We start from the raw sequence: 26,428 nt of genomic DNA, 5'->3' as shown, positions 1-26,428 counted from the left end.
ACCCCAGGGCAGATCTATGGGGCAGTGGCACCCTTGGGTGGATCTATGGGGCAGTGGGACCCCAGGATGGATCTATGGGGCAGGGGCACCTTTGGGCGGATCTATGGGGCAGTGGCACCCTTGGGTGGATCTATGGGGCAGTGGGACCCCAGGATGGATCTATGGGGCAGGGTCACCCCTGGGCAGATCTATGGGGTGGAGGGACCCCCAGGTGGATCTATGGGGCAGTGGGACCCCAGGATGGATCTATGGGGCAGGGGCACCTTTGGGCGGATCTATGGGGTGGAGGGCCCCCAGGGCAGATCCATGGGGCTGGGGCCCCCCCGGGCGGATCCATGGGGCAGGGGCCCCCCCGGGCGGATCCATGGGGCGGCCCCGGCCGACAGCGCCCCCTGCAGGCTCTCCGTGGTCCCCGTGGGCTCCTCGGCCCCGGTCCCCGTCAGCTTCTGGGGCTCGGCCCGGCCCCGCTGCGCGCGCCTGGGGGGGCAGCTCCTGCGCCTGGAGGAGACGCGGCCCTGCCGGCACGTGCGGCCCTGCCCCCCCCCGCACGGTCAGCCGGGGGGAGGGGCGGGGGGAGGGGCGGGGGGCCTGGGTCCCTTGGGGGGGGAGGGGCGGGGGAGGGGCAGGGGGCCTGGGTCCCTTGGGGGGAGGGAAGGGTGCTGGGTCGCTTATGGGGGGGAGGGGCAGTGGGCCTGGGTCCCCTGATGGGGGGGAGGTGGACTCCTGGGTCCCTTCTGGGGGGAGGGGCAGGGGGCCTGGGTCCCTTGGGGGGGAGGGAAGGGTGCTGGGTCGCTTATGGGGGGAAGGGCGGGGGAGGGGCAGTGGGCCTGGGTCCCTTGGGGGGGAGGGGGGCTGGGTCCCCTATGGGGGAAGGGCGGGGGGAGGGGCAGGGGGCCTGGGTCCCCTGGTGGGGGGGAGGTGGACTCCTGGGTCCCTCCTGGGGGGAGGGGCGGGGGAGGGGCAGGGGGCCTGGGTCCCTTGGGGGAGGGAAGGGTGCTGGGTCCCCTATGGGGAGGAAGGGCAGGGGGAGGGGCAGGGGGCCTGGGTCCCCGCGGGTGGGGAGGGGCAGGACGCCCGGCTCCCCTCTTTACCCCTCCTCCCCCCCAGAGGACTGAGGCTCGCGGTGACGTCGCGGGACCCCCGGACCCCCCAAACCGCCTGAATGGCCCCTCCCCACCTCCGCCCCTCCCCCCGCCCCTCCCCAATAAAGCCCCGGCACCTGCAGCGGCCTGGGTGTCCCGGGGGAGGGGCGGGCCCGGACGCGGGGGGGGGCTCTTGGGGGGGGAGGGGAAGGCGCCCCGTCACCTGGGAGGATGACGTCACCGGCCCCACCCCGCCCGGCCCCGCCCCTTTCCTCTGCAGAGCCGCGGGCGGGGCGGCCGCTGACGTCACCGCCGGGCCCCGCCCCTCCCCGGCTTCCCAATGGGGAGGGGGCGGGGCGGGGGGGCGGGGCCGGATGTGCGCGCGCGGGCGGGGGCGGGGCGGGGCCGGGCGCTGCCGGCCGGGGATGCTATAGGGGAACCTATAGGGGCTGCCGGCAGGGCCGCCCCTCCCCCATCCTCCCCGCCCCCACAGCGGAGCCTTCCCCTATAGCGGAGCCTTCCCCTATAGCCCCCATCCCCTATAGCTCCTCCATCCCCTATAGCCCCCATCCCCTATAGCTCCCCTTCCCCTATAGCCCCCATCCCCTATGGCTCCCCCACCCCCTATAGCCCCCATCCCCTATAGCGCCCCATCCCCTATAGCCCCCATCCCCTATAGCTCCTCCATCCCCTATAGCTCCTCCATCCCCTATAGCTCCCCTTCCCCTATAGCCCCCATCCCCTATAGCTCCTCCATCCCCTATAGCCCCCATCCCCTATAGCTCCCCCATCCCCTATAGCCCCCATCCCCTATAGCTCCTTCCCTATAGCCTCATCCCTCTATAGCTCCCCATCCCCCTATAGCCCCCTATCCCCTATAGTTTCTTCCCCATAGCCCCCATCCCCTATAGCTCCCCTTCCCTATAGCCCCCATCCCCCATAGTTTCCTTCTCATAGCCCCCATCCCCTATAGCTCCCCCATCCCTATAGCCCCCATCCCCTATAGCTCCCCTTCCCCATAGCCCCCATCCTCATAGCTCCCCATCCCCTATAGCCCCCATCCCCTATAGCTTTCTCATCCCTATAGCCCCATCCCCTATAGCCCCCATCCCCTATAGCCCCCATCCCCTATAGCTCCCTTCCCTATAGCTCCCCCATCCCCTATAGCTCTCATCCCCTATAGCCCCCATCCCCTATAGCTCCCCCATCCCCTATAGCTCCTCCATCCCCTATAGCCCCCATCCCCAGAGCTCCCCATAGCCCCCTTCCCCATAGCTCCTACGGCCCCTTATCCCATAACTCCCGCATCCCCTATAGCCCCCCTCTCCCTATAGGGCCCATCCATAGGGCAGCCTTCCCCCCCCAGCTCCCTTCCCCATAGGGCAGCTTTTCCCGGGGTCCCTTCCCATAGCCCCCTTCCCTCCCCTATAGCTCCTCTCCCTGCAGAGCCCCTTCCCCTACAGAAGCTCCCTCTATAGCCCCCTTCTCCTATAGGGTTTTCCTATAGGGCAGCCTTAGGCCCCCCAGCCTTTCTTCCCCTATAGACCCCCTTCCTATAGGGTTTTCTGCCTCTATAGCTCCTTGCGCTGTAGGGCCTCCCCCTATAGACCTTCTTCCTCTATAGGGCCTGCTCTGACAGCTCCTTTCCCTACCCCTATAGGCCCCTATAGCCCCAGGGGTGCCGTCCCCTCTACGGGGCCCCTATAGGCACCTTCAGCCGCACCCCTATAGCCCCTATAGGGCTGAGCCCCTATAGACCTGACCCCTATAGCGAGTCTCTATAGGGTGACACCCTCTATCCCCCACCCCTACAGAGGGCCCCTATAAAGTGACTCCCCTATAGCCCCTGATCCCCTTAGTGGGCGCCTATAGGGTGACCCCCTATAGCTCCAACCCCTATAGGGCGACCCCTGGAGCTCCCTACTCCTATAGTGGGCTCCTCTAGGCCCCTATAGCCCCTGACCCCTCTAGCTCTGACCCCCTAGAGCTCCTACCCCTATAGCCCCCAACCCCTATAGCTCCATCCCCTATAGCCCCCCTCCCCCAGCTCCCTACCCCTATAGCGGGTCCCTATAGCCCTCAACCCCGTAGCTCCAACCCCTCTAGACCCCCCTGCCCCCTATAGCTCTGACCCCTATAGGCCCCTCTAGCCCCTGCTCCCTATAGCTCCAACCCCTATAGGCCCCTCTAGCCCCATAGGTCTGACCCCTATAGGCCCCTCTAACCCCTGTCCCCTATAGGCCCCTCTAGCCCTATAGCTCCGACCCTATAGGCCCCCCAGCCCCCGCCCCCTATAGCTCCGACCCCTATAGGCCCCTCTAACCCCTGTCCCCTATAGGCCCCTCTAGCCCTATAGCTCCGACCCCTATAGCCCCCTTCAACCCCCGCCCCTATAGCTCCGCCCCTCACGCCCCGCCCCCGTAGCCCCTCCCCGGCCCCGCCCCCAGCGGCGCCTATAGCCCCTATAGCGGGATGCAGTACCTGCGGCGCCGGCTCTCGGACGGGAAACTTCCTGGCGGGGGGTGGGGGGTGGGTGGGGAGGGAGCCCCGAGCCCCCGCGCCCCTCCCCCGCCCCGCTGCTGCTCGTCATCGCCCCCGGCACCGACTGGTACGTACGGACCCGGGACCCCCGCACCCCGAACCCCGGGACCCCACCCCCGGGACCCCAAACCCCCGGGGACGCCCAAACCCCCTGGGACCCCACCCCCCGGGACCCCAAAACCCCCCGGGGACCCCCAAAATCCCCGCACCCCAAAACGCCTCTGGGGACCCCAAAACCCCACCGGGGACCCAAAACCCCCCCGGGACCCCAAAATCCCCCCCGCACCCCAAAACCCCCCTCTGGGACCCCAAAATCCCCCCCCGGGGACCCCCAACCCCCCGCACCCCAACCCCCCAAACCCCCCGCACCCCAAAACGCCTCTGAGGACCCCAAAATCCCCCCGACCCCCAACCCCCCCGGGGACCCCAACCCCCTGAACCCCCACCCCCGGGACCCCCAAAATCCCCCTGCACCCCAAAATCCCCCCGGGACCCCCAACCCCCCGCACCCCAACCCCCCGGGACCCCAAAATCCCCCCCGACCCCAACCCCCCATGGACCCCCCACCCCCCGGAACCCTGGACCCCCAACCCCCACCCCCTCAGGGGACCCCAAAATCCCCTCAGGGACCCCCCAAAACCCCCGGGACCCCAACCCCCCCATGGGACCCCACCCTCCCCCCTCTGCACCCCAACCCCCCATGGGACCCCACCCTCCCCCGCACCCAACCCCCCAGGGGACCCCAACCCCCCCGGGTGCTGGGGAGGGGCACAGCATGCGGGGGAGGGGCTCAGATTTGGGGGGCTCAGATTGGGGGGGTCAATTTGGGGGGCGTCGGAGTTTGGGGTGTCGGGTTGGGGGGTTGGGGGCAAATTTGGGGGGCTCAGGTTTGGGGGGTCGCTTTTGGGGGGGGCTCAGATTTGGGGGGGGGCCCAGATTTGGGGGCACTTGGGGGGCTCAGACTTGGGGGCTCGGATTTGGGGGGCCCAGATTTGGGGGCACTTGGGGGCTCAGATTTGGGGGCTCAGATTGGGGGCACTTGGGGGCCCAGAATTGGGGGGCTCAGATGTGGGGGCACCATGGGGCTCAGATTTGGGGGGGGCTCAGACTTGGGGGGCTCAGATTTGGGGGCACTTGGGGGCTCAGCTTTGGGGGGCCCAGATGTGGGGGGCACTTGGGGGGCTCAGATTTGGGGGTTCGGATTTGGGGGGCACTTGGGGGCTGAGATTTTGGTGGGGCCCAGCTTTGGGGGCACTTGGGGGCTCGGATTTGGGGGCTCGGATTTGGGGGCCCAGATTTGGGGGGCACTTGGGGGCTCAGACTTGGGGGGCCCAGATGTGGGGGGCACTTGGGGGGCTCAGATTTGGGGCCCTCAGATTTGGGGCGCACTTGGGGGCTCAGCATTGGGTGGGGCCCAGCTTTGGAGGGCACTTGGGGGCTCAGGTTTGGGGGCTCAGATTTGGGGGGCACTTGGGGGCTCAGGTTTGGGGGGCTCGGATTTGGGGGGCACTTGGGGGGGCTGAGATTTGGGGGGACCCAGATGTGGGGTGCACTTGGGGCGCTCACCCTTGGGGGTCTGGATGTGGGGCGCACTTGGGGGCCCAGATGTGGGGCGCACTTGGGGGCTCACCCTTGGGTGTCCGCATGTGGGGCGCACTTGGGGGCCGGATGTGGGGCGCACTTGGGGCGCTCAGCCTTGGGGTCCGCATGTGGGGTGCACTTGGGGGCCGGATGTGGGGCGCACTTGGGTGTCCGCATGTGGGGCGCACTTGGGGGTCCGGATGTGGGGCGCACTTGGGGGCTCACCCTTGGGGGTCCGCATGTGGGGTGCACTTGGGGGCCGGATGTGGGGCGCACTTGGGGCGCTCACCCTTGGGGGTCCGGATGTGGGGCGCACTTGGGGGTCCGCATGTGGGGCGCACTTGGGGGGCCCAGATGTGGGGCGCACTTGGGTGTCTGCATGTGGGGCGCACTTGGGGTCCGGATGTGGGGCGCACTTGGGGAGCTCACCCTTGGGGGTCCGCATGTGGGGCGCACTTGGGGGTCTGCATGTGGGGCACACTTGGGGGGCCCAGATGTGGGGCGCACTTGGGGCGCTCACCCTTGGGGGTCCGGATGTGGGGCGCACTTGGGGGTCCGCATGTGGGGCGCACTTGGGGGGCCCAGATGTGGGGCGCACTTGGGTGTCTGCATGTGGGGCGCACTTGGGGGTCCGGATGTGGGGCGCACTTGGGGGGCTCACCCTTGGGGGTCCGCATGTGGGGTGCACTTGGGGGGCCGGATGTGGGGCACACTTGGGGGGCCCAGATGTGGGGCGCACTTGGGGCGCTCAGCCTTGGGGGTCCGGATGTGGGGCGCACTTGGGGGCCCAGATGTGGGGCGCACTTGGGGGGCTCACCCGTGGGGCCCCCCAGGGTCAAGCTCTTCCGCGGCAAATCCGTGCACGGCGACGTGGAGCTGCGGGTGGAGCAGGTGAGAGCGGGGGCCCCCCCCCCCAGATTTTGGGGTCCCCCCCATATTTCGGGGTCCCCCATATTCGGGGTCCCCCATAGCCCCCCATGTTCGGGCCCCCCAGGGGGCCCCCCCCATAGCCTTCGGGCCCCCCCGGCCCCCATGTTCAGGCCCCCCCATATTTCGGGCCCCCCATATTTCAGGGCCCCCCATATTTTCAGGCCCCCATAGTTCAGGGCCCCCCATATTTCGGGCCCCCATATTTCGGCCCCCCCATATGTCGGGGGACCCCCAGATTTCGGGGCCCCCCAGATTTGCGCCCCCTCCCTTGACCCAATTTGGGGGGCGTCATTTTGGTGCTCCCTGGGTGGGGGTTGGGTCTCCCGGGGGTTTTGGGGTGCGGGGGGTTGGGGGCCGGGGGTTTTGGGGTCCCCCCGGTTTTGGGTCCCCCCACACTGGGGTCCCCTCCAGGCCCTGTTCGCCGCCCTCTCCCCGGTGGCCTCCACCCACGGCGCCCTCAGCGTCGCCATCGCCGCCCCGAGGGGGAGCCGGTGCGTTTGGGGGCCCCCCAATTTGGGGCCCCCTCATTTAGGGCCCCCCTCATTTAGGCCCCCTCATTTAGGGACCCCCTAATTTTGGGCTCCCCCCCCCAATTTGGGGCCCCCACCCCCATTTAGGGGGTCCCCCCCCCCCCCCTCTATTTCGGGGCTGAATTTGGGGGCGGGGGGGATTTGGGGGCCCGGGGGTGGGGAGGGGGGTTGGGGGGGTCGAGGGGGTTTTGGGGTGCGGGGGGATTTGGGGGGGCAGGGTCAAATTTGGGGGGTCACGGGGGTTTTGGGGGCCCCGGGGGGTGGGGAGGGGAGGGCACGGGGGGTCATGGGGGATTTTGGGGTGCGGGGGGGGATTTGGGGGGCCGTGGGGGGTGGGGGAGGGGGAGGGGGTTTTGGGGTCCCGGGGGATTTGGGGGGCGGGGGAGGGGATTTGGGGGCCCCGGGTCGGTGGGGAGGGGGGTCGGGGGTTTTGGGGTGCGGGGGTTTGGGGGGGGCAGGGTCGGATTTTGGGGGGTTCCGGGGGGATTTGGGGGCCCCGGGGGTGGGGGAGGGGGTTGGGGGGTCGGGGGTTTTGGGGTGCGGGGGGGATTTGGGGGGGCAGGGTCAAATTTGGGGGTCACGGGGGTTTTGGGGCCCCGGGGGGTGGGGGAGGGGAGGGCACGGGGGGTCATGGGGGATTTTGGGGTGCGGGGGGATTTGGGGGCCGGGGGTGGGGAGGGGGGTCAGGGGGTTTTGGGGGGGGGATTTGGGGGCCCCGGGGGTGGGGAGGGGAGGGCACGGGGGGGTCATGGGGGGATTTTGGGGTGCGGGGGGGGGATTTGGGGGCCGGGTCGGTGGGGAGGGGGTCGGGGGTTTTGGGGTTGGGGCACCCCTGACCCCTGACCCCTGACCCCAGGCGGGTGCGCCCCGACTTCGTGCTGGTGCGGGAGCGGCCCGGGGGGGGGGCGGAGGGCGCCCCCCGGCGGCTGCTGGTGGCGCTGCACCTGGGGGGGGTCCCCAGCAGCGACCCCCTGCCCGCCCTGTACGGGTTCGCCCATCCCCCCTGCCTGGTGGGTGGGGCACTGGGGGCACTGGGAGGGACTGGGAGGGACTGGGAGGGACTGGGGGGAATGGGGGGCACTGGGAGGGACTGGGGAGACTGGGGGAGACTGGGGAGACTGGGGGAAATGGGGGGACTGGGAGGGCACTGGGAGGGACTGGGAGGGACTGGGGGGGCACTGGGGGGCACTGGGAGGGACTGGGGGGGAATGGGGGGGCACTGGGAGGGGACTGGGAGGGACTGGGGGGCACTGGGGGGCACTGGAGGGGAATGGGGGGAATGGGGGGCACTGGGAGGGGACTGGGAGGGGACTGGGAGGGACTGGGGAGACTGGGGGGAATGGGGGGCACTGGGAGGCACTGGGAGGGGACTGGGAGGGACTGGGAGGGACTGGGGGGCACTGGGGGACTGGGGTGCAGTGGGAGGGGACTGGGAGGGAATGGGGGGGGCTGGGGGGGCACTGGGAGGGGACTGGGGGCACTGGGGGGAACTGGGAGGGACTGGGGGTGCAGTGGGAGGGGACTGGGAGGGAATGGGGGGGCTGGGGGGAATGGGGGGCACTGGGAGGGACTGGGAGGGACTGGGGGGCACTGGGAGGGGACTGGGAGAGACTGGGAGGGACTGGGGGGCACTGGGGGACTGGGAGGGACTGGGAGGGACTGGGGGGGCACTGGGAGGGGACTGGGAGAGACTGGGAGGGACTGGGGGGCACTGGGGGGACTGGGAGGGACTGGGAGGGGACTGGGGGGGCACTGGGAGGGACTGGGAGAGACTGGGAGGGACTGGGAGGGACTGGGAGGGAATGGGGGGGCTGGGGGTACTGGGGGGACTGGGAGGGACTGGGGGGAATGGGGGGCACTGGGGGGGACTGGGGGGCACTGGGAGGGACTGGGGGGGAATGGGGGGCACTGGGGGGGCACTGGGAGGGACTGGGGGGAATGGGGGAGACTGGGGGGCACTGGGAGGGACTGGGAGGGACTGGGGGGACTGGGGGGCACTGGGGGGACTGGGAGAGACTGGGAGGCACTGGGAGGGACTGGGGGGAATGGGGGGGCACTGGGGGGACTGGGAGGGACTGGGAGGGACTGGGGGGAATGGGGGACTGGGGGGCACTGGGAGGGACTGGGGGGCACTGGGGGACTGGGGGGAAATGGGGGGGGACTGGGGGACTGGGAGGGGACTGGGGGGGAATGGGAGGGACTGGGAGAGACTGGGAGGGACTGGGGGGCACTGGGGGACTGGGAGGGACTGGGGGACTGGGAGGGACTGGGGGGCACTGGGGGGACTGGAGGGCACTGGGAGGGACTGGGGGGAATGGGGGGCACTGGGGGACTGGAGGGCACTGGGAGGGACTGGGAGGGAATGGGGGGCACTGGGGGACTGGAGGGCACTGGGAGGGACTGGGGGGACTGGGGGCACTGGGGGGAACTGGGAGGGACTGGGGGGCACTGGGAGGGACTGGGAGAGACTGGGAGGGACTGGGGGCACTGGGGGACTGGGGGGAATGGGGAGACTGGGGGGCACTGGGGGGACTGGGAGGGGACTGGGAGGGACTGGGAGGCACTGGGAAGGGACCGGGGGGCACTGGGAGGGATTGGGGGGGCACTGGAGGGGGACTGGGGGGGACTGGGAGGTAACTAGGGGAACTGGGAGGGACTGGGATGGCACGGGGTGGGCACTGGGAGGCACTGGGAGGGTACAGTGAGGGAACTGGGAGGTAACTGGGTGGACTGGGGGAGACTGGGAGGACACTGGGGGTCACTGGGACGTGACTGGGGGTCACTGGAGGGGGACTGGGAGCGGACTGGGAGCATACTGGGAGGCACTGGGAGACACAGGAGGATACTGGGAGGCGCTGGGAGGGATACTGGGGCAGACTGGGAGCACTGGGCAGGGCTGGCGCCCCCGCCCCCTCCCCCCCCGACATTCCCAGTTCTCCCAGTTTGCCCAGTTGGCGCGGCTGCAGCGGGAACTGGGCCCCGAGGCCTTTCCCCTGCTCCCCCAGCGCTTCTGCAACCGCCCCCGCGGACTGGTGAGCACTGGGAGGGACTGGGAGGGGGCTGGGGGGCACTGGGAGGGCACTGGGAGGGACTGGGAGGGGCGGGGGGGCAGTGGGAGGCACTGGGAGGGCACTGGGAGGGCACTGGGAGGGACTGGGAGGGGGCTGGGGGCACTGGGAGGGACTGGGAGAGCACTGGGAGGGACTGGGAGGGACTGGGAGGGCACTGGGATGGACTGGGAGGGACTGGGAGGGGGCTGGGAGGGACTGGGAGAGCACTGGGAGGGACTGGGAGGGGCTGGGGGGCACTGGGAGGGCACTGGGAGGCACTGGGAGGGACTGGGAGGGCACTGGGATGGACTGGGAGGGACTGGGAGGCACTGGGAGGGACTGTGAGGGGGCTGGGGGGCACTGGGAGGGACTGGGAGGGCACTGGGAGGGCACTGGGATGGACTGGGAGGGACTGGGAGGGCACTGGGAGGGCACTGGGAGGGGGCTGGGGGGCACTGGGAGGGACTGGGGTGGGACTGGGAGGGACTGGGATGGACTGGGATGGACTGGGAGGGGCTGGGGTGGGACTGGGGGTAACTGGGAGCACTGGGGGCGCTGGTGTAACTGGTGTAACTGGTGTAACTGGTGTAACTGGTGTAACTGGGGCTCCCCCAGCTGACGGCCCCCACCTTCCCCATGACGGTGACGCTCAGCCCCGCCCCCGACGGGGTGGGCACGGTGAGGCCCCGCCCCTTTCCGCGGCCCCGCCCCTTTCCGTGCCCCCGCCTCTTCCCGCGGCCCCGCCCCTTCCCCGCCCTGCCCCTCCTGCAGACAGCGCCCCTTCCCCAAGCCCCGCCCCTTCCCAAGCCCCGCCCCTTCCCCAAGCCCCGCCCCTCCCTGGTGATGAACCCGCGAGGGGGCGTGGCCCCGAGGGGGCGTGACCCAGGGGACATGGGGGGGTATGGGCGTGGTCTATGGGCCAATGTGGGCGGGGCTTCTACAGGTGGGGTGGGGCCCCATCGGGGGCGGGAGGGGGCGTGGCCTGGGGTGTCCCCGCCCCCACGTATGCCTATTGGGGGGGCCGGGCAGCCCCGGGGGGCGTGGCCTGTTCGGGTGTGGTCGATTTGGGCGGGGCCCTGCGGGGCGTGGCTTAGCGGTGTCCTCCCCCCCCAGACCGGGTCCCCACGGAGGGCGCATGGGGGTGGGGGTGTTTACATGGGGGCGTGGCCCGGATGGGGGCCGTGGCCCGATTGGCGCGTAGTCCAAGGGGGCGTGGCCCGCGGGGGCGTGGCTTAGCGGTGTCCCTGCCCCCCCAGACCGGGTCCCCACGGAGGGCGCATGGGGGGGGTGGGGGTGTTTACATGGGGCGTGGCCCGGATGGGGGCCGTGGCCCGATTGGCGCGTAGTCCAAGGGGGCGGATTCGCGGGGGCGTGGCTTAGCGGTGTCCCCGCCCCCCCCACAGACCGGGTCCCCACGGAGGGCGCATGGGGGGGGGGGGGGGGGGGTTACAGGGGGGGGCGTGGCGGGGAGGGGGGGCGTGGCCCGATTGGCGCGTAGTCCGCGGGGGCGTGGCCCGCGGGGGCGTGGCTTAGCGGTGTCCCCGCCCCCGGCGTGAAGGGAATCCCGGTGGAGGGGGCGGTGGGACTCCCGGGGGGGGTGTGTTTGGGTGGGCGTGTCCCGGGTGGGCGTGGCCGGGGGCGTGTCTACAGCTGTCCCCGCCCTCCGCAGGTGCGGGTGGGGTCGCCGGAGGCGCTGGGGGCGGTGGCGGGGCCATGGGCGGGGCCCGGGCGGGGGCCCTGGTGCGGGGGTGCCTGGGGCTGCCAGCGCCTGCGGGTGCAGAGGATCGGGGAGGAGTACAGGGCCCTGCGGTGAGGGGGGGACATGGGGGTGGGGGGACACGGGGGTGGGGGGACATGGGGGGACACGGGGGTGGGGGACGGGGGGAGATGGGGGACGGGGGTGGGGGGACATGGGGGACGGGGGAGATGGGGACACGGGGACATGGGGACACGGGGGACACGGGGGCATGTGGGGACACGGGGGGACACGGGGGGCATGTGGGGACACGGGGGACATGGGGACACGGGGGGTGGGGGACGGGGGGAGATGGGGACACGGGGGGTGGGGGACGGGGGGGACACGGGGGTGGGGGACGGGGGGAGATGGGGACACGGGGGGACACGGGGATGGGGGGATGGGGGGATGGGGGGACAGCAGGGACACGGGGGGACATGGGGACACAGGGGGACACGGGGGTGGGGGCATGGGGGGTGGGGGATGGGGGGACACGGGGACAGGGGGAGATGGGGACACGGGGGGAGATGGGGACACGGAGGGGACACGGGGGTGGGGGACGGGGGACGGGGGGACATGGAGGGAGGTGGGGGATGTTGGGGACGTGGGGGACGGAGGGATGTGGGGGATGGGGGACGTGGGGGGACGTGGGGGATGGGGGCGTCACCCGCGGACCCCTGACCCCTGAGTCCCCCGTCCCCTCCCCCCAGGTGGCCGCTGGTGGCCGGGGACTCGCCAGGGGAGGGGGCCCCGCTGGAGCCGGTGGCCCTCAGCCCGCGGTGAGTCGGGGGCGGGGCCTGGCCCCGAGGGGCGGGGCTTGTCTCCGAGAGGCGGGGCTATGGGCAGGGGGCGGGGCTGGTCCGCAAAGGTGAGGGGAGGGGCGGGACTATGTGACCAAGGGGCGGGGCTGCAGGGAAGGGCGGGGTTCTGGAGGCAGGGTGTGGCTACAAAGGAGGGGCGGGGCTACAGGATGGGGCGGGGGTATGGGGAGGAGGTGGTGCTATGCAGATGAGGGGCGGGGCTACATCGAGCGGGTGGAGCTATGGGGAGGGGTGGGGCTATGGGGAAGGGGCGGGGCTACATCGAGCGGGTGGAGCTATGGGGAGGGGTGGGGCTACGGGGAAGGGGCGGGGCTATGGGGTAAGGGCGTGGTACGTGGACGGGGCGGGGCTATCGGGGCGTTGCTTTCAGAGAGGGGCGGGGCTATCGCTATCGGGGGGTGTGGCCTCCGAGGAGGGGCGGGGCTACAGGGACGAGCTGGGGCTATGGGGGAAGGGCTGTGGGCTAGGGTGGAGCGCGGGCGTGGCTTTAGAGGGGGCGTGGCCATCGCGAGTGGGCGGGGCTTCGGGGTGTGGCTCCGCAGGAAGTGCCCAGGGGGTGGTGGTGGGGGGGAGTTGTCCACGCCCACGGGAGGAGGGGCCCGGCGGGGAGGGGCGGGGCTTCCCCGCCCGTGGGCGTGGCTGAGGCAGGCCCCGCCCCTCCCTCAGGCACCGTGGGTGGGTGGACGCCTGCGCCCGCCTCTTCGGGGGCGTCGACATCTGCGGGGTGGAGGCCCTGCGGGGGCCCGACGGGCGGGAGCACATCGTCCAGGTCAGCCCCCACCCCTGGGTGCCCTCCCCCCAGGGGGTCCCGGCCCCACCCCGGCCCGGTGGGTGCCCCCCACCCAGAGGCCGGGGTCCCCGTCCCCCCCCCGCAGGTGCTGGGCTCCTGGATGCCGCTGGTGGGGCCGGGGGCGGCCGAGGATCGGGGCCGGATCGTGGAGCTGGTGTTGGCCCGGATGAGGGCGGAGCTGCCCCGCCCACGCAGCCCCTCCCCTGCACGGCCACGCCCACAGGTGACACCCCGGGCACCCCACAGGCCCCCCAAAGGCTCCAGGAGCCCCCAAGTCCTCCAGGACCCCCCTGAGCCCCCAAGTCCTCTGGGACCTCCCCAAGTCCTCCAAGACCCCCTGAGCCCCCAAGTCCTCCAGGAGCCCCCCCAAGACCTCCAGGACCTCCAGGAGCCCCTTGAGCCCCCAAGTCCTCCAAGACCCCCTGAGCCCCCAAGTCCTCCAGAAGCCCCCAAGTCCTCCAAGACCCCCTGAGCCCCCAAGTCCTCCAGGAGCCCCCAAGTCCTCCAGGACCTCCAGGAGCCCCTTGAGCCCCCAAGTCCTCCAGGACCCCCTGAGCCCCCCAAGTCCTCTGGGACCTCCCCAAGTCCTCCAAGACCCCCTGAGACCCCCAAGTCCTCCAGGAACCCCCAAGTTCTCCAGGACCTCCCTGAGCCCCCAAGTCCTCCAGGAGCCCCCAAGTCCTGCACAAGCCCCTTGAGCCCCCCAAGTCCTCTGGGACCCCCAAGTCCTCCAAGACCCCCCTGAGACCCCCAAGTCCTCCAGGAGACCCCCAAGACCTCCAGGAACCCCCAAGTTCTCCAGGACCTCCAGAAGCCCCCAAGTCCTCCAGGAGTCCCCCAAGTCCTCCAGAAGCCCCTTGAGCCCCCAAGTCCTCCAAGACCCCCTGAGCCCCCAAGTCCTCCAGGAGCCCCCAAGTCCTCCACAAGCCCCTTGAGCCCCCAAGTCCTCCAGGAGCCCCCTGAGCCCCAAGTCCTCCAGGAGCCCCCAAGTCCTCCAGGAGCCCCTAAGTTTTGGGGGTCCTTTGGGGTCTTCACACCCCCCTTTCTGCCCCACAGATGCCGGCGACATCGGGGTCCCCCGGCCGGGGACCCCCGCAGCAGCGACCCCCACCCCAGGGTGAGTGACCCCCAACCCCAGGGGACCCCCAAAAACAGGGACCCCAAAAAAACCCCAGGGGGCCCCCCCAACATGCTGGGACCCCCAATTGTCGCGACCCCCAAATCAGGGGACACCCCAAAACCTGACCCTCCCAAGGTGGGGGATCCCCCCAAAACCCTGGGACCCCCAATAATGGGGACCCCCCAAACCGGGGGTCCCCCAAACCTCACCCCCCAAATACGGGGATCCCTAAACATGGGGGGACCCCAAAACCCTGAGCCTGCCCCCAAAATATGGGGACCCGCCCCCAAAATCTGGGAACCTCCCAAAATAAGGGACCCCCCTCCCCCCAAACTTGGGGACCCCCCAAAACCAGGGACCCCCAACCCCTGGGAGGCCCCAAAATTGCCCCTCCCCAACCCTGCCCCTCCCCCAGTGCTGGGAGAGCCCCAAAATTGGGTGATTCCCCCAAATGAGCCCCCTTTGGCCCCGCCCCTCCTAGCCCCGCCCACCTGAGGTGTTTCTCTCCGCCCACAGGGGCTCCGCCACCGTCTGGCCCCGCCCAGCCCCGCCCACAGCCGCAGGGGCAGCCCCGCCCATCGGGGGCGGAGCCTCGCCGCGCCCGGCTCCACCCAGCACCGCCCGCCGCGGGGCCCCGCCCAGCCCCGCCCCTCGAGTCCCCAGCCCCGCCCCCAGACCCCGCCTGCTGCCGCGCAGCCCCGCCCTCAACCCCGCCCACCTCCCCGCAGCCCCGCCCACCAGCCCCGCCCACCTCCCCGCAGCCACGCCCCCCACTGTCTCCATCGGCGGCCCAGCCCTGCCCCCGGCCCGCAGCCCTGCCCCCAGACCCCGCCTGCTGCTGTGCAACCCCGCCCACAAGCCCCGCCCAGCGCTCAGCCCCGCCCACAAGCCCCGCCCAGCGCTCAACCCCGCCCACAAACCCCGCCCGGCGCTCAGCCTCGCCCTCAAGCCCCGCCCAGTGCTCAGCCCTGCCCACAAGCCCTGCCCGGTGCTCAGCCCTGCCCACAAGCCCCGCCCAGCGCTCAACCCCGCCCACAAGCCCCGCCCAGCGCTCAGCCCCGCCCACAAGCGCCATCCACCGGGGGGCAGCCGCGCCCTCAAGCCCCGCCCACCTCCCCCCAGCCCCGCCCTCAAGCCCCGCCCACCTCCCCCAGCCCCGCCTCCCCACCTCCTTCCCTGCCCCAGCCCCGCCCCCAGTCCCCACCCACCGCTGCCCAGCCCCGCCCCCGGGCCCGCAGGCCCCGCCCACCACACGCCAGCCCTGCCCCCAAGCCCCTCCCCTCGCCCCCAAACCCCCTGGCCCCCAAACCGGGCGGAGCAGCCCCACCCCCCAGGTAAGTGGGCGGGGCCCGGCCGCCCTGGAGGGGGGGGGGGCGTGTGGGCGGGGGCCGGCCCCCTGGGGTCCCGCCCCTGACCCCGCCCCTTCCCCCCTAGCCCCGCCCCCGAGCAGGGGGGGGCCGAGAGCATCCGCTCCCTGCGGCAGAGCTTCGCCAGCCTCTTCGCCGACTGAGGGGGGACCCCAGGTGTGGGGCGGACCCCCAAGTGTGGGGCGGACCCCCAAGCGTGCGTGGGACCCCCAAGCGTGGGGGGGGACCCCGAAGTGTGGGGGACCCCCTGCCCGGCCCCCCCCGCCCTGCTCCCTTCTGCGTCCCCGCAAGCCCCGCCCCCGCCCGCCCCTGCTGGGGAAGGGGCGGGGCCAGTGCCGTGGCCCTGACTCGCTGTGCCCGCCTGTCTGTCTGTGGAAGCCCCGCCCCTCCCGCTTAGCCCTGCCCCCTGGGGAGTGGGCAATAAAACCCCGGAGCTGCTGCTGCCGCCTCGCTGCCTGGGGGGAGCCTATAGATGGGGGGTGTGGAGCCTATAGAGCTGGGGGGTATGGAGCCTATAGATGGGGGGTATGGAGCCCATAGACCTGGGGGGAGGGTATGGAGCCCATAGACCTGGGGGGGTATGGACCCTATAGACCTGGGGGGGAGGGTGTGGATCCTATAGAGCTGGGGGGGGGGTATGGAGCCTATAGAGCTGTGGGGGGATATGGACCCTATAGAGCTGGGGGGAGGGTATGGATCCTGTAGACCTGGGGGAGTATAGACCTTATAGATCTGGGGGGGGTATGGACCCTATAGACCTGTGGGGGATATGGAGCCTATAGACCTGGGGGAGGGTATGGATCCTATGGACCTGGGGGAGGGTGTGGATCCTATAGACCTGGGAGGGGTATGGAGCCTATAGACCGGGGGGGGGGTATGGACCCTATACACCTAGGGGGAGGGTATGGACCCTATAGACCTCGGGGAGGCCTATAGACCCTATACACATGGGGGAGGGTATGGATCCTGTAGACCTGGGGGAGTATAGACCTTATAGATCTGGGGGGGTATGGGCCCTATAGACCTGGAGGTGGTATAGACCTTATAGACCTGGGGGGAGGGTATGGACCCTATAGAACTGGAGGGGGGTTATCGACCCTATAGACTGGGTGCTATGGACCCCATAGACCTGGGGGGGCATGGAGCCTATAGAGCCGGGGTGGGGGCTGTGGACCCTATAGAAGTGGAGAGGGGTTATAGACCCTATGGATCTGGAGAAGGGGTTATAGACCATATAAACCCGGGGGGGCTATGGACCCTATAGAACTGGGGGGTATGGATTCTATAGACCTGGGGGGAGATAGACCCTATAGACCGCGGGGGTGCTATGGACCCTATAGATCTGGGGGAGGGTACGGAGCCTGTAGAACTGGAGGCGGGGGTATGGAGCCTATAGAGCCGGCGGGGAGGGGCTATGGACCCTATAGAACTGGAGAAGGGTCTTATAGACACTATAGAACTGGAGGGGGGGTACGGACCCTATAGAACTGGAGAGGCGGTTATAGACCATATAAACCTGGGGGGTCTATGGACCCTATAGACGTCGGGGGAGGGCATGGAGCCTATAGAACTGGAGGGGGGTTATGGAACCTATAGAACCGGAGGAGGGGGATTATAGACACTATAGACCGGGGGGAGGGGCTACCGACCCTATAGAACTGGAGGCGGGGGTATGGATCCTATAGGGCCCGTGGGCGGTTATAGACCCTCTAGAGCCCGGGGGGTATGGAGCCTATAGCGGCTGGGGGTTGCTATAGACCCTATAGACCGGGGGGTGTGGCCCTATAGAATTGGGGGGCACGGACTCTATAGAGCCCGAGGGGCACGTGCAGGTGGGGTAGGCCTGGGGGCGGGGCTACGGACCCTATAGCCCGGCGGGGGGCGGGGCCTCCGGCCCCTATAGACCGCGGCCGCCCGGCTCCCGCCGCTCCCCTCGGCGCGTCGCCCGGCGATGACGTCAGCGCGCCGGGCGGTCGCGCGGCGGCGACGCAGGCGCGCACCGCCCCCCCCGCCCTCCGGCGGCGCCGCGGCGCGGGGAGATGACGTCAGGGCGGCGATGGCGGCGGCGGGGAAGGCGCAGCGCTACGAGGCCTTCGTCAGCGACGTGCTGCGCCGCGACCTCCGGTAGGTGACGTCAGCGCGCCCCGCCCCTCGCCCCGCCCACGCCGTCGGACCACGCCCCGCCCGCCCGGCCCGGCCCCGCCCCCGCCTTCTGTGCGCACCCCCCGCCCCCCCTGCTCCCCGGAGCGCTCTGACCCGCCCACGCGGTCCGGCCACGCCCCCGCGTCTGACCCCGCCCCCGATTCTAGCCGCGCCCGCGCGTTCTGGCCACGCCCCCACCCCGCGGTCTGGCCACCCCCACCCTCCACGTACTGGCCACGCCCCTTTCATGCGGCCCCGCCTCCACGTTCCGACCACGCCCCCGCAGCCCCGCCCCTTCCCCTTGACCACGCCCCTGCCCTCACAGCCCCCCATGTCCCCTCCCACACGACCGGGCCACGCCCCTTTTGACCACCCCCTTTCTGGCCACACCCCCTCTTCCTGACCACGCCCCTACGCTCCAGCCCCACCCCTCCCTTCCCTCACCCCTTGCCCCACCCCTCTGTTTTACCCCACCCCACATCCTGGCCCTGCCCCCTGCGAGGCCCTCCCCTCCCGAGGCCCTGCCCCGGGGCCCCGCCCCCGAGGCCAACAGCGCCCCCTGCAGGCGGGTGCAGGAGCAGCGGGACGGCGTCTTCGAGCAGCAGGCCCAGGTGCTGCAGCTCCGCACCGCCCTCACCCGCCTCCAGGTGGGCGTGGCCTCGGGCGGGGCGGGGCCGGGGGAGGGGCGGGGCCGAAGGGGAGGGGCCTGCGGCCTGGGGGCGGGGCCTGCGCAGGTATTGGGGGGGATATGGAGGAGGAGGGGGGCGGGATTTGGAGGCATGGGGATGGGGGAGGGGCTGGGGGCTGGGCGGGATCTGGGGTCCCGGGGGGTTTGGGGGTGAGGGGGATCTGGGGTCCCGGGGGGTTTGGGGGTGAGGGGGATCTGGGGGTCCCGGGGGGGTTTGGGGGTGAGGGGGATCTGGGGTCCCGGGGGGATCTGGGGGGAGGGGGATCTGGGGTCCCGGGGGGTTGGGGGTCCCGGGGGGATCTGGGGTCCCGGGGGATCTGGGGGGTGAGGGGGATCTGGGGGTCCTGGGGGGTTGGGGGTGAGGGGGATCTGGGGGTCCCGGGGGATCTGGGGGGGTGAGGGGGATCTGGGGGTCCCGGGGGGATTTGGGGTCCCTGCAGGGGATTTGGGGGGCGAGGGGGATCTGGGGGTCCCAGGGGGGATCTGGGGGTGAGGGGGATCTGGGGGCTGTGGGGGGGTTCGGGGTGCTGAGGGCCCCCCCAGGAGGCGGCCGCCCCCCTGCGCACCCAGGTCGACCTCGGCTGCAACTTCTTCGTCACGGCGGAAGTGTGAGTTGGGGGGGACCCCAAAACCCTCCTGGGACCCCCAACCCCCCCAGCCACCCCCAAACTCCCCGAGGACCCCCAGAATCCTTCTGGAACCTCTGACATCACCCCCATGACCCCCCGGCACCCCAATACCCCCTGGGACCCCCAAAGGGACCCCATAACCCCCCAGGGCCCCCTGGGACCCCAATTGCCCCCATTTGACCCCCCCGGGGACCCCAACCCCAGGGACCCCCAAAGGGACCCCAATACCCCCGGGACCCCCAGAGGGACCCCATAACTCCCCCAGCACCCCTGGCACCCCAATACCCCCCCGGGGACCCCAACCCCCCGGGACCCCCAAAGGGCCCCCATAACCCCCCAGCACCCCTGGCACCCCAATACCCCCGGGACCCCCAAAGGGCCCCCATAACCCCCCAGGGCCCCCTGGGACCCCAATTGCCCCCATTTGACCCCCCGGGGACCCCAACCCCCAGGACCCCCAAAGGGACCCCAATACCCCCGGGACCCCCAGAGGGACCCCATAACTCCCCAGCACCCCTGGCACCCCAATACCCCCGGGACCCCCCAAAGGGACCCCATAACCCCCAGGGCCCCCTGGGACCCCAATTGCCCCCATTTGACCCCCCCGGGGACCCCAACCCCCCGGGACCCCCAAAGGGACCCCGTTCCCCCCGTTCCCCCCCCGTGACCCCCCGTGTGCCCCCAGCCCGTCGCCCCAGCGAGTCTTCGTGGCCCTGGGCTACGGGTTCTTCGCCGGGCTGGCGCTGCCCGAGGCCCTGCGCCATCTTGACCGCCGCAGCCGCCTCCTCGACCGGTAAGACACGCCCCCCCCCGGGCCTGGCCACGCCCCCCGGGCTGGCCACGCCCCCTCCAAAAGGCCCCACCCCTGTGACAGGCCCCGCCCCCCCATGCCATGCGGTGAAGCTCTGCAGGAACAGCTGGAGGAAGCTCCTGGGTTGAGAGGCCCTGCCCCCGATCCAGACCACGCCCCCGGTCCAGGCCACGCCCCCTCCTGTAGGGCCCACCCCAAATCAGGCCCCACCCCTCTGTATACAAGCAAGGGGCTCAAGGGGGGGGGCGCTGCAAGAGGCTCCCAGCATAATAAGCCCCGCCCCCTATCAAGGCCACGCCCCGGTCCAGGCCACCCCCCCTCTGTGGAGCCACACCCCCTGGAACAAGCCCCGCCTCCCTGCACCCAGCCATGAGTCTCTGTGTGGGTGGGGGGGTGGAGGAGGCTCCCAGCTCGATAAGGCCCGCCCCCCGCCCGGGACACACCCCCTCCGGAGCAGGCCACGCCCCTCCTACAAGCACCACCCCCCCGCAGGCCCCTCCCCCTTCTGCACACGGCCATGGGGCGGCTGCATGATAATGTGTGGGCCCCCCCCACAGGCCACGCCCCCGAGACCAGCCACGCCCCCAGGGCAAAAGCCCCTCCCCTTTGTGCTAAGCCACGCCCCTCAAGCAGTGTCTGCCCCCTGAGCCAGCCCATGCATCTGTATGGGCAGTTCTGGGCGTGGCAGGCCCCGCCCCCAGAAGACCACGCCCCAGAAAAGCCACGCCCCCGCTAAGCCCCGCCTGTCTCAGCCAGGCCACGCCCCCACACCTGCAGAAGGAGACCGCCTCCTTCCCCCATGACCAAATAAGGGTGACCCCCACCCCCGCCAGGGGCTACCCAGGCCACACCCCCATATAGGGGAGGCCCCGCCCCCTCATAGAGGGGAGGCTCCGCCCCTCCTGAGGCCACGCCCCTTTCCCCCAGGCTCAGCGAATCGCTGACGCGGGACGGGGCCAAGATCCGGGCGCACATCCGGCTGGTGCTGGAGGTACCGGGGCAGGGGAGGGGAGGGGAGGGGGGGGGAGGGGGAAGGGCCCCTCGCCCCTGACCCGGGGCCCCCCCCCCCAGGGCCTGCGGGAGCTCCAGGGGCTCCAGGACCCTGCGCCGACCCCTGACCCCTGACGGCCCCTGGCCCCGCCCACCCCGGACGCCCGGGGCACCTCCTCCGCCCGGAACAACCCGCAGTAAAGCGCGTGCGAACCCGGAGTAAGCTGTGTGTAAACCCGGAGTAAAGCCTGTGTAAACCCGGAGTAAAGCCTGTGTAAACCTGGAGTAAAGCCTGTGTAGACCCGGACTAAACTATGTGTAAACGTGGAGTAAAGTGTGAGTAAACATGGAGTAAAGCGTGAGTGAACCTAGAGTAAAGCGCGTGTAAAGCCCGAGTAAACGGTGTGTAAACCTGGCCTAAAGGGTGTGAGAACCTGGAGTAAACTGTGTGTAAACCCGGAGTAAAGCACCTGCAAAGCTGGAGTTAGATCTGTGTGAGCCCGGAGCAAACTGTGTGTAAACCTGGAGTAACGTGTGCAAACGGGGAGTAAAGCGTGTGTAAACCTGGAGTAAAGCGTGTGTAAACCTGGAGTAAAGCGTGGGCAAACCTGGAACACCATGGGCAAACCTGGAGTAAGGTGGGCCTAAACCCAGAGTAAAGTGTGGGCACACCCAGAGTAACGTGTAAAACCGGAGTAACGCGTGTGTAAACCCAGAGAGAAGCATGTGTAAACCCGGAGTAACGTGTAAACTCGGAGTAACATGGGTAAACCCCGACTAAAGTGTGTGTAAACCCGGAGTAACATGGGTAAACCCAGACTAACATGGGTAAACCCCGACTAAAGTGTGTGTAAACCCGGAGTAACATGGATAAACCCGGAGTAACGGGTAAACCCCGACTAAAGTGTGTGTAAACCCGGAGTAACATGGGTAAGCCCCGACTAAAGTGTGTGTAAACCCGGAGTAACATGGGTAAACCCCGACTAAAGTGTGTGTAAACCCGGAGTAACGGGTAAACCCCGACTAAAGCATGTGTAAACCCGGAGTAACATGGGTAAACCCCGACTAAAGTGTGTGTAAACCCGGAGTAACATGGGTAAACCCGGAGTAACATGGGTAAACCCCGACTAAAGTGTGTGTAAACCCACAGTGACATGGGTAAACCCGGAGTAACATGGGTAAACCCCGACTAAAGTGTGTGTAAACCCGGAGTAACGGGTAAACCCCGACTAAAGCGTGTGTAAACCCGGAGTAACATGGGTAAACCCCGACTAAAGTGTGTGTAAACCCCGACTAAAGTGTGTGTAAACCCGGAGTAACATGGGTAAACCCGGAGTAACATGGGTAAACCCCGACTAAAGTGTGTGTAAACCCGGAGTAACGGGTAAACCCCGACTAAAGCGTGTGTAAACCCGGAGTAACATGGGTAAACCCCGACTAAAGTGTGTGTAAACCCCGACTAAAGCGTGTGTAAACCCGGAGTAACATGGGTAAACCCCGACTAAAGTGTGTGTAAACCCCGACTAAAGTGTGTGTAAACCCGGAGTAACATGGGTAAACCCGGAGTAACATGGGTAAACCCCGACTAAAGTGTGTGTAAACCCACAGTGACATGGGTAAACCCGCAGTAACATGGGTAAACCCGGAGTAACATGGGTAAACCCCGACTAAAGTGTGTGTAAGCCCGGAGTAACATGGGTAAACCCAGAGTAACATGGGTAAACCCCGACTAAAGTGTGTGTAAACCCGGAGTAACACGGGTAAACCCGGAGTAACATGGGTAAACCCCGACTAAAGTGTGTGTAAACCCGGAGTAACATGGGTAAGCCCCGACTAAAGTGTGTGTAAACCCGGAGTAACACGGGTAAACCCGGAGTAACATGGGTAAGCCCCGACTAAAGTGTGTGTAAACCCGGAGTAACATGGGTAAACCCCGACTAAAGTGTGTGTAAACCCGGAGTAACATGGATAAACCCGGAGTAACATGGGTAAACCCCGACTAAAGTGTGTGTAAACCCGGAGTAACATGGGTAAACCCAGAGTAACATGGGTAAACCCCGACTAAAGTGTGTGTAAGCCCGGAGTAACATGGGTAAACCCAGAGTAACATGGGTAAACCTCGACTAAAGTGTGTGTAAACCCGGAGTAACGTGTGTGAACCCGGAGCGAAGCGTGTGCGCACCTGGAGTAACCCCTGTGCAAACCTGGAGTAACGTGCACAAACCTGGCGTAACAGGGGTGTAAACACGGAGTAAAGCACGTGTAAACCTGGAGTAAAGCACGTGTAAACCTGGAGTAAAGCACGTGTAAGCCTGGAGTAACTTGTGTAAGTGCAGAGTGAAGTGGGTGTTAATCGGGACTAATGGGGGTGTAAAACTGGGGTAACGTGCGTTTAAACCCAAAACCGTGGAGTAACGTGCGTTTAAACCCAGAGTAAGGTGTGAGTGTGGAGTAAAGTGCACGTAAACCCGGAGTAAGGTGGACTGAAGTGCCTTTAAACCCAGATTAAAGCGTGCGCAAACCTGGAGTAAGGCATGTGTGAATCGGGAGTAAAGCACGTGTAAACCTGGAGTAAAGCTCGTGTAAACCTGGAGTAAAGCACGTGTAAGCCTGGAGTAAAGCACGTGTAAACCTGGAGTAAAGCACGTGTAAGCCTGGAGTAAAGCACGTGTAAACCTGGAGTAAAGCGTGTGTACGCGCGGGGTCAAGGAGCGTGGAAAGCCAGAGTAGAACGGATGTAAATCCGGAGTAAAGTGTGTTCAAACCCGGAGGAACGGGGGTGCAAACCCAGCGTAAAGTGGGTGTAAAGCCAGAGTAAGGTGAGTGCAAACCTGGCGTAAAGCGGGTGTAAACCCAGAGGAAAGCCTGGGCGAAGCTGGGGTGTGTGTAAATCGGGAGTAAGCTGTGTGTAAACCCAGCCTGAGGTGCGTGCAAACCCGGAGTAAAGCGTGTGTAAACCCGGAGTAGGTGTAAAAGGTGTAAAAGAGGAGTAAAAGGGGAGTAAAGGGTGTGTAAGCTCTGAGTAAGCGGGGGTAAGGGAGGAAAAGGGGTGTAAAGAGGCTCAAAGGAGCGTAAAGGCTCAAGGAAAGGGAGTAAAGTGCTTGTAAGTGGTGTAACTCCTCCAGGGGAGGGGAGTAAAGGTGTAAAAGTGGGGTGTAAACCGCCAAGAGACCCCAGTTTGGGGGGGGGAGGGGAGGGGGAAGGGCAGCTGGCTCAAGCAGTGAGTAACTCCTGTGTAACCTGTGAGTAACTGGGGCGGGGGGAGGGGAGCGGGTGTAAAGGGGGTGTAAACGCGTTGTGAAGTGATTGTAAAGGTGCTGGGAGGGCGGGGGAGGGGGGGGAGGGGTCCCAGGTGGGTGGGGCACAAGGGTAAGGTGGGAGGAGCCCCAGAGGAACCAATGAGTATCCCCGGAGTAACCTAGGAGTAAATCCTGAGCGACCCGTGAGCCAATGGGGAGCAGCCTGGAGCGACCTGGGAGTAACCCGGAGCATGGCCCGAGTAACCTCGGGGGGACGCACGAGCAACCCCGGAGTAAATCCGGAGTAAATCCGGAGTGACCCCGGACTAACCCCGGACTAACCCCGGACTAACAAGCCCAGTGTAACCCGCGAGTAATCCTGGAGTATCCTGTGAGCAACCCTGGCGTGTCTGCTTAGTAACACTGGAGTAAAACTGGAGTAAAACCGGAGTAAAACTGGAGTAACCCCGGAGCAACCCCGGAGTAACCCCGGAGTAACCCCAGACTAACCCCGGAGTAACAAGCCCAGTGTAACCCCCGAGTAATCCTGGAGTATCCTGTGAGCAACCCTGGCGCGTCTGCTTAGTAACACTGGAGTAAAACTGGAGTAAAACCGGAGTAAAACTGGAGTAACCTCGGAGTAACCTCGGAGTAACCCTGGACTAACCCCGGACTAACCCCAGACTAACCCCGGAGTAACAAGCCCAGTGTAACCCGCGAGTAACCCTGGAGTATCCTATGAGCAACCCTGGCGTGTCTGCGTAGTAAAACTGGAGTAAAACTGGAGTAAAACTGGAGTAACCCCAGAGCAACCCCTAAGCAACCCCTGACCAACCCCGGAGTAACCCTGGAGTAACCCAGGACTAACCCCAGACTAACCCCGGACTAACAAGCCCAGTGTAACCTGCGAGTAACCCTGGCGTGTCTGCTTAGTAACACTGGAGTAACACTGGAGTAAAACTGGAGTAACCCCGGAGCAACCCCGGAGTAACCCCGGACTAACCCCAGACTAACCCCGGACTAACCCCGGACTAACAAGCCCAGTGTAACCTGCGAGTAACCCTGGAGTATCCTGTGAGCAACCCTGGCGCGTCTGCTTAGTAACACTGGAGTAAAACTGGAGTAAAACTGGAGTAAAACTGGAGTAACCTCGGAGTAACCCCGGAGTAACCCTGGACTAACCCCGGACTAACCCCGGACTAACCCCGGAGTAACAAGCCCAGTGTAACCCGCGAGTAACCCTGGCGTGTCTGCTTAGTAACACTGGAGTAAAACTGGAGTAAAACTGGAGTAACCCTGGAGCAACCCCGGAGTAACCCCGGACTAACCCCAGACTAACCCCGGACTAACCCCGGAGTAACAAGCCCAGTGTAACCCCCGAGTAATCCTGGAGTATCCTATGAGCAACCCTGGCGCGTCTGCTTAGTAACACTGGAGTAAAACTGGAGTAAAACTGGAGTAAAACTGGAGTAGCCCCGGAGCAACCCCGGACTAACCCTGGAGTAACCCCGGAGTAACCCCGGAGTAACCCCAGACTAACCCCGGACTAACAAGCCCAGTGTAACCTGCGAGTAACCCTGGAGTATCCTGTGAGCAACCCTGGCGTGTCTGCTTAGTAACACTGGAGTAAAACTGGAGTAAAACTGGAGTAAAACTGGAGTAACCTCGGAGTAACCCCGGAGTAACCCTGGACTAACCCCAGACTAACCCCGGAGTAACCCCGGACTAACCCCGGAGTAACCCCGGACTAACAAGCCCAGTGTAACCCGCGAGTAACCCTGGAGTATCCTGTGAGCAACCCTGGCGTGTCTGCGTAGTAACACTGGAGTAAAACTGGAGTAAAACCGGAGTAAAACTGGAGTAGCCCCAGACTAACCCCGGACTAACTCCAGACTAACCCCGGACTAACCCTGGAGTAACCCCGGAGCAACCCCGGAGTAACCCGGAGTATCCTGTGAGCACCCCCGGCGCATCCGCTGAAGAACACTGGAGCAACCTCGGAGGAACCTGGGGGAGCCCCTGAGCACCCCGGCAGTGACCCCGGCAGTGACCCCGGCAGTGACCCCAGCGGATCCCAGCAGTGACCCCAGTGCATCCCGGCAGTGACCCCAGCAGTGACCCCAGCGGATCCCGGCAGTGACCCCGGCAGTGACCCCGGCAGTGACCCCAGCGGATCCTGGCAGTGACCCCAGCAGTGACCCTGGCAGTGACCCCGGCAGTGACCCCGGCAGTGACCCCAGTGGATCCCAGCAGTGACCCCAGCAGTGACCCCAGCAGATCCCGGCAGTGACCCCAGTGGATCCCGGCAGTGACCCCAGCAGTGACCCCAGCAGTGACCCCGGCAGTGACCCCGGCAGTGACCCCAGTGGATCCCAGCAGTGA

General features: G+C 67.5%; 3 protein-coding genes across 7 annotated transcripts in view; all 3 read left to right on the top strand.

The window, feature by feature from the left end:
• Window positions 1-1,150, top strand: part of LOC140645479 (RNA-binding protein 10-like) — a 67,176-nt gene extending 66,026 nt beyond the window's left edge. Inside the window, 2 exon segments of the mRNA XM_072848908.1 lie at window positions 399-550; window positions 1,108-1,150. Of these exon segments, the coding sequence (XP_072705009.1) occupies window positions 399-550; window positions 1,108-1,115 (160 nt within the window). The 3' untranslated portion in view covers window positions 1,116-1,150.
• Window positions 1,151-3,554: 2,404 nt separating this feature from the next.
• Window positions 3,555-15,944, top strand: SYN1 (synapsin I). Its single transcript, XM_072848974.1, has 12 exons — window positions 3,555-3,690; window positions 6,038-6,095; window positions 7,521-7,674; window positions 9,607-9,696; window positions 10,330-10,392; window positions 11,384-11,523; window positions 12,160-12,228; window positions 12,937-13,039; window positions 13,146-13,283; window positions 14,117-14,177; window positions 15,615-15,762; window positions 15,926-15,944. The coding sequence occupies exons 1-12, from the start codon at window positions 3,555-3,557 to the stop codon at window positions 15,942-15,944; spliced, it is 1,179 nt and encodes a 392-aa protein (XP_072705075.1).
• A 1,579-nt stretch (window positions 15,945-17,523) lies between these two features.
• UXT (ubiquitously expressed prefoldin like chaperone) lies at window positions 17,524-21,412 on the top strand. 5 transcript variants are annotated; one of them, XR_012040007.1, is made up of 7 exons: window positions 17,539-17,671; window positions 18,255-18,336; window positions 18,921-18,985; window positions 19,692-19,799; window positions 20,745-20,808; window positions 20,889-21,055; window positions 21,100-21,387. XR_012040007.1 is itself a non-coding variant. In XM_072848962.1 (6 exons), the coding sequence occupies exons 1-5, from the start codon at window positions 17,604-17,606 to the stop codon at window positions 21,028-21,030; spliced, it is 465 nt and encodes a 154-aa protein (XP_072705063.1). In that variant the 5' UTR covers window positions 17,528-17,603; the 3' UTR covers window positions 21,031-21,055; window positions 21,100-21,399. The 5 variants fall into 5 exon arrangements, 4 of the variants coding, with proteins under 4 accessions (XP_072705065.1, XP_072705063.1, XP_072705062.1 ...); XM_072848962.1 differs by lacking the exon at window positions 20,745-20,808 and having other exon boundaries at window positions 17,528-17,671; window positions 21,100-21,399; XM_072848963.1 differs by having other exon boundaries at window positions 20,889-21,387.
• The last annotated feature ends 5,016 nt before the right edge of the window (window positions 21,413-26,428 follow it).

Source organism: Ciconia boyciana, chromosome 34 (genome assembly GCF_034638445.1).
Source record: "Ciconia boyciana chromosome 34, ASM3463844v1, whole genome shotgun sequence".
Classification (NCBI taxonomy): domain Eukaryota; kingdom Metazoa; phylum Chordata; class Aves; order Ciconiiformes; family Ciconiidae; genus Ciconia; species Ciconia boyciana.
This window is presented reverse-complemented; position numbering and strand designations above follow the sequence as displayed.